A 15,513-nucleotide genomic window follows, 5' to 3' on the forward strand; every position below is an offset into this window, starting at 1 on the left:
CCAATCTCCAAAGGCTAAATCGTTAGTCCCAACGCTTATATAGATTATTGCGTCTGACTAGTCTCTTCTAATACTGACTTGACCAATTCATTACCTGAAAACCACGCATGCAACTAATTGTTTTTTCTCAGAGTACTATTCCCTAAGCCCATAGTTGGGGAAATTACAAGACTGCAGTTTTGCAATTTGAGATTGATAAGGAATATTCTCTTGGAAATACATTCAGTTGAGATGCGTACACATGAGATTTATAAGTTTGTCCTGTTCAGTCATAGTTTTCATGGTAAAGCATTGCTGGATTTTTTTCATTTCTTGCATGCCCTTTTTAGAATGCCTATCGAATACTTTGGTTAATGGTCAAGACAGATGCCCCAATTATTTTGCATTTTCGCTTAGGATCCTTTATTCTTATTTCTGACTCTCTCATTTTTTTTTTTTTTTTTTTTTTGTTTTTTTCACCATCATTTAAGTGTCTTCAGTCTCAATGTTATTTACCAATTCACAACAAGGAGGGGTCATCTTGGTAGACACAACGTAATTTCCTCCGTTGATAACAACATCAAACCCCAAATTTTCCCCTTACTTTTCCACCAGATGGCTAGCTAGGTTCATGCAGGCAGTTCCACTGCCTTTCGTCTTTGAGAATTTCCAATCTTGAGCTCTATTCTAAAAACTATTGTCCAAACGTTAGCCTACCTCTTTAATTAAAAACGATTTATGGACATTTATGGTTGTAGTAAAGTCACACCAACTTTACCTCTGAGTTAATTCCACATACAGTGGCCATATTGCCAACAGGATACATATCAGGGCTTCAGCTCGCTCTTGGCAGAATGCATTTCCACCCCCTTCTCATTCGACCTTAAATGAGGAGGAGCATCGTTGATTGTAAACTAAGTTATTCATATACACAAGCTGCCCAATGGCCCCAATAGGTGTTTTAAAACTAATTTTAAAGGGAGGGGCCCAACCCACAGGCCCAAAACATGGGTTTTCAAACCATTGTTTCTCCCCCCTCCTGTGCTGAAGGGGTATATGGTTGATGTAATGAGAGTCAAAATCCTGCTTCAAACAAGAAGGAGAACGCTCTGATCCAGATGTCTCGATGGCGACCTCAGGCCACAGCTAGGTAAGGCCCAGCCTAAACTTTATTGGAAACAAGAAAATCCAGGAGGGAAAAAAGTAGAAAAAGTCAGTGCTAAACCAAAACCATATGTAGGCACGCGATTGTACATCTTGGGATTAGAAGACTCCAGCTGCCTTAGACCTCTGCTGCCAACAGCAATGAGCCACCTGAATGGCCAGAGCACACGGGAACAGCGTCTGCGTGCTCACCTGTCCAAAACACCACCAACGCTTCAGCTGCCCGTGAGGGCCACGAGGACCAGGGCCCTGACAAAGGACTACAGCAAACTCACCCCCTGCACCGCCTTCAAGAAGGCCCGCTTCCCGCAAGAAATAAAACTCAAACCATATTCCCTCCCTCCAGCCACCCCTGCCCACCTCTCAAACATCCCGTCAAGTAGACTGGAAGGCGTTTCGTGCTGCAATGAGCCCCATGATTCCGTTCATAAGCTGCTAGCTCCTCAGGGGTTACCACTTTCATGCGTACACTGAAAAACCTCAGCCAATCAGCTACAGTATGTCTTGCGTCGGGAACTTACCTGCTAACAGTCCTTGTAGTATTTTACAATTGTGCGTCTTTCTTTTTAGTCCCATCTTGTGGGTTGAGGATGACCTTAAGACTGGCTGTTTGCGAGGCTCTGGGTTGCAATGGTCAAGGCCTTCAGTTCTTCCAGTTAAGTAATTTTTTCCCCATTTGAAAAAAATAAAAAAAGCCATGTTTTATTATTTTCCATCTGGTTGTGCTGGGTGATGTTTTAAGGAAAGTCCTGTATATTGCGACTGTATGGCAATTTTTATTTTAAAGTCGATCTGACATGTTTGGTGCATTGTTTTTAGGACAAACCGCAAGATCGCTTTGTCCAGATGCTCAGTAGAGAGGCCACTTTCGAGGTCCCCTCATCCAAGTCCCACAATCACGACCTGGCGAGAACCACCACCTGAGCGTGTCGCTTCTCCAAACCACAACCTGAGGGGGCAGCCCAAAAACGCTACTGCTAACGCGGCCCGTAGTGAGTTGCTGGTTTGAAGCGGCTCTTGCATAAGTAGCCTCAACCACAGAATCACTTCCATTCATTTCCTAGTATATGATATTCTATATACGCAAAGCTATATATGGTTACCTATGCGAAAAAAGTCAACTTTAACACCTGGTTTTACTGCGGTTTTACATTCTTAGTTTCTATATCTTGCCCTTGTGAGCGTGAATGAATTCCCTTGCTCTGTCTCTGTCTCTTCTGCCCACAAAACACAATACGTTTACCCACTTGCCTTTCTCGATTCCTGGACTAAAGACACTCGCCTAGCCTAAACTTACCAGCCTACTGGAAGTTACATTTTGCCCTTGGCGTCCAAGTACCACTAAGCACTGAGGTACTTCTGTGATGCCTCATGTCCTGCTTTGCCGTTCCCGATGTTTCGTGCCTTAGTCCAGAACAGTCTTACGTCCTTCAATTTTATATTTTGCCATTTTACAAAATTGTTTTGGCCATCTTCCCCTCTCAAATCCTTGTTTGCAAGACCAGGTTACAGCTGATTTTATGGTTTTACCATTTTGCTATGGAATGTATTACAAAGCTTGTCCACTTTACTCCCCCCCCCCCCCCATTATATTCATGATGGGTCTTTGTATACAATTTTTGTCTTTTTAAAAGTGCCCTCTTGTTTTAAAAGTTGAGCTAGCTAGTTGCAATGATAAATCCACAATGCCTTACTATACATACCACACCCACACACTGCGATATTAATGGTTATGTGATGCATATTCCTAGTCTTCTCTTCATGTATTCTCTAGGATGCAGCTCTTTAGAATTTTCTGAAAGGTATCGCAATTCATTTTTGTACAAATCCACAATTGGTTTATTTTCAATAACTGTTGTCTGTAGAGAGTCTCTGTCTTGTTGCCTTAACCACTGTGCCTTTGGCAAAATGGTCTATCTGCTGCAGCTTCCCCTGAATTTTTTTTTTTAAAGTGTATTGTTTGTTTCATGATTTGTTCCTAATTGCTTGCCTCCCTCTGTTCCAGTGGCTGTCTTAATTAGGTAAAATATTATTACAACTTCTGCTCGTACCACTCAGCTCAAAACCAAATAAGGCTTTAAAAAAAAGTTATTGTAAGCTAACATGAGACTCTAAGCTTCTACTTCATAGTTCACCAGGTGGGAGTCTGCCCCGCGACATTCTACAAGCTCTTGTGAAGTCTTGCACATATGTGCGTCTATTTGTGACTCTGCTGCTGTGATTCTATGAATGAAGTGTCTCAGCTTAGGGTAAGCCAAGCATCGAATGCACGCGCATTATCATATTAACAATTGCGTCTCAAGACACCGACATGCATTGTCATTTTACATCTCTTCTTAAGAAAATTTCGCTGAAAAATACTTTTTCAAAAGCTCTGTCACTCATAAGTGAATTCAGAAAGGCCTTCTCATGAGGCGGTTATAGCCTTATCTCACAGCGGCTGTAAACTTTTAGTCAATGCTAAAACAGCGCTCATACGGCTCCCTCTCTTCATGGTAGTCTAGCGACACTGGACCCTCTGGACAACGTATGCCGCCCTTAAATTGATACCTTTAGCTCATTTTTGGACAAATGCGTCTTCAACACGTTGAAAGCCTTTTTTTTTTGTGTTTTTAGTTTGTCACATGAACGTAGATGTGGTTTCCTGGCTAACCAAAAGCCCTCAGACCTTGTACGAATTTGCCACACGCTCAGACAACTATACGTCTTGCAGTGACGCTATACGCTGGCTACATTGGTGACACGATTGTAGGACCACTTAATAAGTGTTTATATTGCAATGTCTCGATTATCAAACTGTCGGTAATTACATACAGACATTCACTCTCGCACTGCATTTTCCTTTGCGAAATGTTTGAGGCAATGGTTCTTTCAGGTTTTCACAATTTAGTGTGGCATCAACTCCTCAGTCGCTCTCCAAGGTTGACCTGGTGCAAAAAGCAATCATAGATTTCAGCGTCTACAGGGCTCAGACCGCTTTGTCAATCACTTTGAGTTCCTTTGAACATATCAGTTTATTAACAATGCTAACCTAGCCATGGCACTCCAATGGAGAAAGAACAACAATTTCTAGACACAACTTCAACCTGACTTACAGATAGTGACACTTGCTTCCGTGTAGCGATGTGTTCGACCAATAAAGCCCTTTACACTACTTGCATACCTTAGCCCATGCAAGAGTGGGTTTACCAATTATCAAACATTGCAAAGCATTGCAAAATAATTACAACCTCGATCACTAAAGATTGCCAGGTTTCTTCCAAGCCGATGTTGATGTTGCTATGTATCCGGGGGTTGGGATTGAAAAGCCGTGTACTACATGATAGATACTTTTTGTGGTACAAAAAAAACAGTACTATTCAGAAGCAATATCAGGAGGTTCTATATCAATGAAACATGTAATCATTTGATTACAGCTTGGGACCATTCTGAGCCTCTCATTAAGTGTCATAGAAAAACCAAATACATTTGTTTTGTAACACCAAATTGTAATAATTGTTTTGTCATTGTGTAGTGTTCTGTATAGTCACACTTTTCCTGGTTCTATGTACCTTCAAAGCCAAACTATTCCAACCCACCCCATAACCAACAGAAAATGCACCAGGTCAGCCAGCGGACCAATAAAAAACTAACAACCCAAAAAGTGCAAAACACCGACAAAGATAGAGGCCGCACCAAAAATCAAAATAACGACAAGACCAAACCCCGTAAGTCAATGGTACTGAGGTCTGCCACAACGCATCACCGGGGCGAAACTACCTGCTCTCCAGGACACCTACACCACCCGATGTCACAAGAAGGCCAAAGAGATCATCAAGGACAACAACCACCCAACCACTGCCTGTTCACCCCGCTATCATCCAGAAGGAGGTCAGTACAGGCATCAAAGACGGGACGAGAGACTGAAAAACAGCTTTATCTCAAGGCCATCAACTGTTAAACAGCCATCACTAACATTTATTGGCCGCTGCCAACATACTGACTCAACTCTCAGCCACTTTAAAAATGGAATTGTGGAAAGTATTAAAAAGTACCACTAGCACTTTAAAATGCCACTTAATACTAATGTTTACATACCCACATTACCCATCTCAATGTATATACTGTACTCTATATCATCTACTGCCAATCTTGCCGATCTTTATGCAATACATGTACACTAGCCACTTTAACTATGGCCACTTAATGTCTTACATACCCTACGTACTCATCTCATATGTATATACCGGTACTCTATACCATCTACTGCATGCTGCCATGGCCCGTTCTACCACCACTCATTCATATATCTTTATGTACATATTCTTTATCCCTTTACACTTGTGTGTGTGTGTAAGGTAGTAGTTGTGGAATTGTTAGGTTAGATTACTGCTGGTTATTACTGCATTGTCGGAACTAGAAGCACAAGCATTTCGCTACACTCGCATTAACATCTGCTAACCATGTGTATGTGACTAATAAAATTTGATTTGATTTGATTTGATTTGATTTAGAATATCATGTCAGTGCTTTACACCTTTTTAGGCCTGAGTTTATGCCCTCTTCCATCCCTTTGCCAAGCCCTTTGATAGGCAGGGTAAAGCGGTAAATTGGTTCACATTGGCTGTATTAATAATGATGATCTCTAAGTCTTTTCCTGATCAGGCACCACCCTATAAACTCACTGTGACATGTCTCTCCTCTTTTTTAGGTGGTCGGTTCAAGAAAGAGATGGTGGTTGATGGACAGAGCTACCTGCTGCTGATCAGAGATGAGGGAGGCCCCCCGGAGCTGCAGGTACGTACGCTCTGCTTGCTTTATAATCCTACATGTCTGTATCCCTCAGCACAGCCAATTAACACCACTTAAAGTCTGCAAGATAATGATAACCAGACAGTAACTAATAAACACTACTCTGTTGCGGGTTCGTTTCAGTGCTGCACAGTGCTTTTTGTCAAGTCATTGTGCCCAAAGCACTTACCAAGAACTTAACCTAGCTATAGTGACAAGACAGACACACACTCTTGTTAATATAGAGCACCCAGCAGCCTAGTTGTTGTGGAGCAGTAACAGTTGAGATGGAGTCATTAGATCAGAGAGGAAAATAAATTGTATTTATTTACAGTGCAGGTGATGGAGGGAAGACTAGATCCAGAGGGAGTATTTGCATCAAATTTACAGATGATGAACAATAATTGACAAAAATACTTGGTTGAAAAACAGTAAACTAACTTGCTCAATACTGCAATAACTCGACTGGATTACAAAGGCAAAAACACCTTAAACTCAGAGCAAAACGGCAATGAATTCACGCTCTCATTAATATGGACTGGAGGGAACAGGAGCCCATATCTCTGCCTCCTCCATTTCATAAATGTGTCTCTAATGCCAGGTACTCATTCATTGATATGGGGAACATGGTGTGGTGTCGCTCTTGGCTGAGCCATTTCATGTCTCTCTGGAAAAGGCCTCATGTTCCATTTTTTTGGAATCTCTCTGGAGAGCCATTGGAGTGAAAGTATCCTGGTGCTCCAACCCCTCTATTGAGGATTTGTGATGATAAAACAGTCATTGATACCTGCCTGGCCTGGCCTGGCCTGGCCTGGCTCCTGGCCTGGCTCCTGGCCTGGCCTGGCTCCTGGGTAGATTTATGCTATGATTATGCTAATGTTGTCTCAGAGATGGGAATGAAAATGGCTGTAGCTCCATTCCTAGCTGGGTGTAATTAGTGCAGCATAATTAAAGGCCTTCATTACATTCTCACTCACTGGAGGCTCAGCTGAAGCTGTGACTCAACTGAACGCTAGATCTCCCCATCCATTCTAGACCTGGGTTCAAATACTATTCATCTTCCAAAATACGTTTAGTGTTTGCTTTATGGAGTTTTTAGTGTTTTTCTGGTTTACCCAGCTAACAATTCTAGGAAGAGAGAAACTTGTTGTAATCTCCACTGAATAACAGGCAGGGGAAGCAAAATAGTGATTGCTTTGAGATGCTTGCAGTTAGGCACTGCTTCCTTCCAAACCACTCATTGTTGAATTTGCCATTTCCGACTTCTGGTGTAATGTTTATGTCCAATGGTCCATGAGCACTGAGTCGTTTTATCTCTAATTTCTCTTCATATGACAAGGATTGAAAACATCCAATCAAAGCTACTGCAGATATAATGTGATTTGATGTCATTCTGTGGCCAATGACCTTGAGCCTTCTTGGATGGGCACTTCTAATGTAAATCGATGCAGCACCCAAGGGGCAAATATTATTGAGCTCTACCCATAAGACTTGGAGGTGACGTAGTGTCCCCATGAGTCACAGAACACTGAGCCAATCACAGCACAACGCTCCATATTTTCTGCTGGCTTGCCCCACCACCACAGAAAGCAATGCGCTAGGCTGAAACACCTGCATTTTGGAGCTGCCTTACTCAAGAAAGCAACAAGAGACCATGTATGCGGCTTTATTAACTCTATTATTATTATTTTTTTTTTTACATTGTTTGCAAACTGATATGTGACACGTATTAATCACCAAATAACAAGCAAAACAGGCAAGCCCCCCCCCAATCCCCCAATGGGCTCTGCCCCACCTGCCCTGAATGACAGGTCGCCACTGGCAGTAATCAGTATCACTGTAGCACTAAAAATAACATTAGGTAGATCAAAAACACTTGAGAAACAGAAATAAGAAAAACATGATGATCCAATACCTTATTTACAATGTGCAGGGAACTGGAGAGATCAAAATAGATATGTATAGGGGTAAGGTGACTAGCGTCAGGATATATACAAGTGTACAAAACATTAGGAACAGCTTCCTAATATTGAGTTGCATCCCTTTTGCCCCCAAAACAGCCTCAATTCGTCTGGGCATGGACTACAAGGTGTCAAGTGTTCCACAGGGATTCTGGCCCCTGTTGACTCCAATGCTTCCCACAGTTGTGTCAAATTGGCTGGATGTCATTTGGGTGGTGGACCATTCTTGATACACCATTCTTGATACATCTTGAGCATGAAAACCCCCCCAGCAGCGTTGCAGTTCTTGACACACTCAAACTGGTGTGCCTGGCACCTACTACCATACCCCGTTCAAAGGCACTTAAATCTTTTTGTCTTGCCCATTCACACTCTGAATGGCARACATACACAATCTGTGTCTCAAGGCTTAAAAATCATTCTTTAACCTGTCTCCTCCCCTTCATCTACACTGATTGAAGTGGATTTAGCAATTGACATCAATAAGAGATCATAGCTTTCACCTGGTCAGTCTGTCATGGAATGTTTTATACACTCACTGTATGATAAACAGAATAGCAGCAGCATAAATAGTGAGTCTGTGTGTACATCAAAGCGGTATTTATTATAATCCTCAATGTCTCATCTTTCATTTTTGTATAATATTATTTTCTTCATTTCAGTTTTTTTCTCCAAACCAGTTACAAACATAAACAAACAGCAACTTTCAGACACACACAAACAAAGTGCCTGCATTATTATTTGCCATATATTGTACTAATTCGTCTTATCTTTCAAAATACATAGATTCCTCTTCATTTCTACAATTTCTTTCACTCAGACAACCTAGAATTGTCCAAAGTTGCTCAGGAGGAATGGGGGCAACTTCTTGTCGTGCGAGGTGCTGAAGTTCAGAACGTCTGTCAGTCAAAACCCATACAGCGCAGTGCAGAGCTCTGACGTCATGTGTAGTATGTTACTGTACAGCCACTGCGTTCCAATTTAGATGTTTATCAGTGCCCAAATCCGCCATTTTCAACCCGTAGACGGATACGAGTGTAAAGGGCTACTTCTATATAGCTGAGCATCACAAAGAGAACCTTATTGTATTTTTTGAATCTACACCACGTCATTGACAAACTCATTTTAATTAGATCAGGTAGGTGTGTTGTAACTGTTGACAAATAATGACATTAACATACTGTATATTGCTATGAATGTGAAAGTAGGGTGACTCCCCTAGTAGGTCTTGAACCCAGGCCACCAGCACCAATTTCAAACGCTCTAACCCCTGTCCTAATAAGGGATATATCTAGGGCATGTGCTTAGTAGGCCAGTATAGTTAGGCCCTGTCCAGAAGAAACCCTAATCCATCTTCTATAGGTATCTACAGGGGCGCAACTTTCACTGGGGACCCACATTCTGAAAATGCATTTTTGTCCCCCCCAGTTTTATAATTGGAATGTGACACAAAACAAGGCAAAGGTGTGCTTTAGGACCATGCGGACGCCTCCGAGTGGTCGGGTAGGCTCTTTGGAGTGTTTATATGACTGAATAAATAAAAAATATATAAAAAATAGTTATGTCCCTCCCACTTTGAAAACCAAAGTTGCGCCCCTGGGCACTTATGTAGATGAAACAACTTGATAGGTAAGCAATAGGGGGAATGCACTTTGAAGTTCATCTCAGCTCTGTTAAAAGTACACTCATGGAAAAAAGTATTCATGAGTAGCATTAAAACGGGTTTACAAACCCCACCAACATTAGACAACTATACAGAAAGCACTTAAATAAGTAAATCAAATCAATGATGAGCATAGTCGGATTAACCGATACCTGACACAGATATGGTTCCATTCCAATCCCAAGTGAGCACATGTTGAATAATAATTACTGTATAAATGAAAATGCACAATTTAACCATCAACACTGAACAAAAATACAAGTGCAACATGCAACAATTTCAGCGATTTTACTGAGTTAAAGTTCATAGAAGGAAATCAGTCAATTGAAATAAATAAATAATGCCCTATTCTATGGATTTCACATGACTGGGCAGGGGTGCATCCATGGATGGGCCAATCAGAATGAGTTTTCCCCCCACAAAAGGGCTTTATTACAGACAGATATACTGCTCAGCACCCTCTGCCCCCAGACGACCCTGCAGGTGAAGAAGCTGGATGTGGAAGTCCTGAGCTGGTGTGGCTACACGTGGTCTGTGGTTGGAGGCGTTGTAGGCGGCATATGGTAGATACATGAACATTACATTCTCTGGCAACAGCTTTGTTGGACATTCCTGCAGTCCGCATGCCAATTGCCCGCTCCCTCAAAACTTGAGACATCTGTGTTGTGTGACACAACTGCACATTTTAGTGGCCTTTTATTGTCCCCAGCACAAGGTGCACCTGTGTATTGATCATGCTGTTTAATCAGCATCTTGATATGCCACACCTGTCAGGTGGATGGATTATCTTGGCAAAGGAGAAATGCTCACTAACKGGGATGTAAACAAATTTGGGCACACAATTTGAGAGAAATAKGRTTTTTGTGCATATGGAACATTTCTGGCATTTTTTATTTCAGCTCATGAAACATGGGACCAACACTTTACATGTTGCGTTTATATTTTTGTTCAGTATACGTCAAAGTGTGTCAAATATGTAAGTTGAGAACACTGTTAAAAGCAGTGTGTGTGAGTATCCCTAACTTTGCCAACTGACAGAGTTATGAATGGATCAGTGGTTCACCAATCAGGGCCTTGATTGGCCTGGCAACAGTAACAAGGCGGGATGTCTAATGTACTTTTTTTGGTATAACGTTTCTTTGGGATACCAGGCGACATCCTGACAATGTATAGAAATGTTCCTGCAACGTTCCCATGAAATGTTTCTTGAACATTAATAGCTTATATTCTGAGAACATGGCAACCATGTTCTGTGTATGTTTGGTGGGACGTTGATGGAACACTCAGAAAACTGGACACATAAATGTTCTTTCAACGTTCCCAAGAAATGTGTCTAGAACATTAATATCTTAAATTCTGAGAAAATGGTTACTAGTTCCTGGTAAATTCTATTTGACATTAAGTCTCTTTGAAACATTCCTTGCACATCACGGGAATATTCCTATGAAAATGTTAGTTTATGACTTAATGAGATTCTTAAGGGAACATTTGTTGTTAGCTGGGTACTTGTCTGGACTGCCAGGTGGGCGGGGGTTGCTCTATTGTGATTATTCTATTGGGTCCATTGCAACAGGTAAGCTCAATCAAGCACAGATACAGTAAAAATTAAATGAACTAAAATAGTATTTGAACCCAGGTCTGATTCATTCCCCTGGGGCTCAGGAGCGATAGATGTGAACACTGCTGAATGCCTGAATGGAGGAAGGAGGTGGAGGCGAGGTAGGAAAGGGCTTGTTACACTGTTAGCGCTCGGGCACGGTTCTGTTTCCTCCTTAACCACTTTCTCAGAAGCTATTGTGATTATGAGGACCTTATTCTGTTGCCTGAGGAAACCTCTTCCTCTCCTCTCTCCCTGGTGATGCACTAAGAGATACAGTATATAGATTAGGTTTGTGTAATGGTGGAGGGGAAAGCAGGTTCCACCTTCTGATAACCTGTGATACAGGTTTGTAATAGCTATATTTCAGATTACATTGATATTCCCCCTTGTAACTGGCGACAGGCGTTAACACAATAACACATGCCCTGCATTAAATGGCTTTTGCTACACTGCCCTCTTCTGCACAAATATGGAACTGAAGCCACCACCGTAAAAATAAGAAAAGGGAATTGCTTTGCATGCTAATAATATTGAGTCAAACAGAGTAATGCATATTTCAAGGCTGTTACAAAGGTGAACTTTATTCATTAAGTTATCATTAAATTGCTGTGGTTATTCATACAAAAACCTAATCAGGAGATTCATAATATAATTTTGTTTCAGCTAGTTATGGTTCACCATAAGAAATTGATTGCATTTAATTTTTATGTGAACATCTCAATAGGGCTAGATTTATTGAGCGCTCTGAAGCAGGTTTTCATTATGGATCTCTCTGTACTTTACTCCGATCATCTTTCCCTCGATCCTGACTAGTCACCCAGTTCCTGCCGCTGAAAAACATCCCCACAGCATGATGCTGCCACCACCATGCTTCACCGTAGGGATGGTGKCAGGTTTCCTCCAGGCATGACGCTTGGCATTCAGGCCAAAGAGTTCAATCTTGGTTTCATCAGACCAGAGAATCTTGTGTCTCATGGTCTGAGTACTTTAGGTGCCTTTTGGCAAACTCAAAGTGGGCTGTCATGTGCCTTTTACTGAGGAATGGCTTCCATGTGGCCACTCTACCATAAAGGCCTGATTGGTGGAGTGCTGCAGAGAAGGTTGTCCTTCTGGAAGGTTATCCCATCTCCACAGAGGAACTCTGGAGCTCTGTCAGAGTGACCATCAGGTTCTTGGGCCCTTCTCCCCCGATTGCTCAGTTTGGCCAGGCGGCCAGCTCTAGAAAGAGTCTTGMTGGTTCCAAACTTCTTCCATTTAATAATGATGGAGGCCACTGTGTTCTTGGAGGCCACTGTGTTCTTTTTTGGTACACTTCCCCAGATCTGTGCCTTGACATAAACCTGTCTCGGGAGCTCTACGGACAATTCCTTCCACCTCATGGCTTGGTTTTTTGCTCTGACATGCACTGTCAACTGGGACCATATATAGACAGGTGTGTGCCTTTCCAAATCCTGTCCAATCAATTGAATTTACCACAGGTGGACTCCAATCAAGTTGTATAAACATCTCAGTGACGATCAATGGAAACAGGATGCACCTGAGCTCAATTTCGAGTCTCATACCAAAGGGTCTGAATACTTATGTAAATAAAAATGCACTATATATATACACTGTTCAAAAAAATAAAAGGAACACTAAAATAACACATCCTAGATCTGAATGAATGAAATATTCTTATTAATTACTTTTTTCTTTACATAGTTGAATGTGCTGACAACAAAATCACACAAAAARTATCAATGGAAATCAAAGTTATCAACCCATGGAGGTCTGGATTTGGAGTCACACTCAAAATTAAAGTGGAAAACCACACTACAGGCTGATCCAACTTTGATGTAATGTTCTTAAAACAAGTCAAAATGAGGCTCAGTAGTGRGTGTGGCCTCCACGTGCCTGTATGACCTCCCTACAACGCCTGGGCATGCTCCTGATGAGGTGGCGGATGGTCTCCTGAGGGATCTCCTCCCAGACCTGGACTAAAGRATCCGCCAACTCCTGGACAGTCTGTGGTGCAACGTGGCGTTGGTGAATGGAGCGAGACATGATGTCCCAGATGTGCTCAATTGGATTCAGGTCTGGGGAACAGGCGCGGCCAGTCCATAGCATCAATGCCTTCCTCTTGCAGGAACTGCAGACACAATCCAGCCACATGAGGTCTAGCATTGTCTTGCATTAGGAGGAACCCAGGGCCAACCGCACCAGCATATGGTCTCACAAGGGGTCTGAGGATCTCATCTCGGTACCTAATGGCAGTCAGGCTACCTCTGGCAAGCACATGAGAGGCTGTGCGGCCCCCCAAAGAAATGCCACCCACACCATGACGACCCACCGCCAAACCGTCATGCTGGAGGATGTTGCAGGCAGCAGAACGTTCTCCACGCGTCTCCAGACTCTGTCACGTCTGTTACATGTGCTCAGTGTGAACCTGCTTTCATCTGTGAGAGCACAGGGCGCCAGTGGCGAATTTGCAATCTTGGTGTTCTCTGGCAAATGCCAAACGTCCTGCACGGTGTTGGGCTGTAAGCACAACCCCCAACGGTGGACGTCGGGCCCTCATACCACCCTCATGGAGTCTGTTTCTGACCGTTTGAGCAGACACATGCACATTTGTGGCCTGCTGGGGTCATTTTGCAGGGCTCTGGCAGTGCTCCACCTGCTCTCCCTGCACAAAGGCGGAGGTAGCGGTCCTGCTGCTGGGTGTTGCCCTCCTACGGCCTCCTCCACGTCTCCTGATGTACTGGCCTGTCTCCTGGTAGCGGCTCCATTGCTCGGGACATACGCTGACAGACACAGCAAACCTTCTTGGCACAGCTCGCATTGATGTGCCATCCTGGATGAGCTGCACTACCTGAACCACTTGTGTGGGTTGTAGACTCCGTCTCATGCTACCACTAGAGTGAAAGCACCGCCAGCATTCAAAAGTGACCAAAACATCAGCCAGGAAGCATAGGAACTGAGAAGTGGTCTGTGGTCACCACCTGCAGAACCACTCCTTTATTGGGTGTGTCTTGCTAACTGCCTCTAATTTCCACCTGTTGTCTATTCCATTTGCACAACAGCATGTGAAATGTATTGTCAATCAGTGTAGCTTCCTAAGTGGACAGTTTGATTTCACAGAAGTGTGATTGACTTGGAGTTACATTGTGTTTAAGTGTTCCCTTTATTTTTTTGAGCAGTGTATATATATATATATATATATATATATATTCTCTCTGTCTCTCTCTCTGTATGCATGTATATATGTATCTACAGTTGAAGTCGGAAGTTTACATAGACTTAAGTTGGAGTCATTATAACTCGTTTTTCAACCACTCCACAAATGTCTTGTTAACAAACTATAGTTTTGGCAAGTCGGTTAGGACATCTACTTTGTGTATGACACAAGTCATTTTTCCAACAATTGTTTACAGATGGATTATTTCACTCTATCACAATTCCAGTGGGTCAGAAGTTTACGTAAACTAAGTTGACTGTGCCTTTAAACAGCTTGGAAAATTCCGGAAAATTATGTCATAGCTTTAGAAGCTTCTGATAGGCTAAGTGACATCATTTGAGTCAATTGGAGGTGTACCTGTGGATGTATTTCAAGGCCTACCTTCAAACTCAGTACCTCTTTGCTTGACATCATGGGAAAATCAAAAGAAATCAGCCAAGACCTCATCATTTTTATTTTTTACCTCCACAAGTCTGGTTCATCCTTGGGAGCAATTTACAAATGCCTGAAGGTACCACGTTCATCTGTACAAACAATAGTACGCAAGTATAAACACCATGGGACCACGCAGCTGTCATACCGCTCAGGAAGGAGACGCGTTCTGTTTCCTAGATATGAACGTATTTTGGTGCGAAAAGTGCAAATCAATCCCAGAACAACAGCAAAGGACATTGTGAAGATGCTGGAGGAAACATGTACAAAAGTATCTCTATCCACAGTAAAACGAGTCCTATATTGACATAACCTGAAAGGCCGCTCAGCAAGGAAGGATCCACTGCTCCAAAACCGCCATAAAAAAGACAGACTACGGTTTGCAACTGCACATGGGAACAAAGGTCGTACTTTTTGAGAAATGTCCTCTGGTCTGATGAAACAAAAATAGAACTGTTTGGTCATAATGACCATCGTTATGTTTGGAAGAAAACGGGGGAGGCTTGCAAGCCGAAGAACACCATCCCAACCGTGAAGCACGGGGTGGCAGCATCATGTTGTGGGGGTGCTTTGCTGCAGGAGGGACTGGTGCACTTCACAAAATAAATGGCATCATAAGGGAGGAAAATGATGTGGATATATTGAAGCAACATCTCAAGACATCAGTCAGGAAGTTAAAGCTTGATCGCAAATGGGTCTTCCAAATGGACAATGACCCCAAGCATACTTC

The 15,513-nt window shown here is 42.6% G+C and overlaps 1 protein-coding gene across 4 annotated transcripts in view; it reads left to right on the forward strand.

The window, feature by feature from the left end:
• agap3 (ArfGAP with GTPase domain, ankyrin repeat and PH domain 3) overlaps nucleotides 1-15,513 on the forward strand; it is a 325,912-nt gene that overhangs the window by 194,485 nt on the left and 115,914 nt on the right. For all 4 annotated transcript variants that reach the window (XM_023977106.2, XM_070436760.1, XM_070436761.1 and 1 more), the window contains exon 4: nucleotides 5,834-5,919. In XM_023977106.2, coding sequence (XP_023832874.1) covers nucleotides 5,834-5,919 — 86 coding nt within the window. The remainder of the gene's footprint in view (nucleotides 1-5,833; nucleotides 5,920-15,513) is intronic.

This window comes from Salvelinus sp. IW2-2015, linkage group LG32 (assembly GCF_002910315.2).
Source record: "Salvelinus sp. IW2-2015 linkage group LG32, ASM291031v2, whole genome shotgun sequence".
NCBI lineage: Eukaryota > Metazoa > Chordata > Actinopteri > Salmoniformes > Salmonidae > Salvelinus > Salvelinus sp. IW2-2015.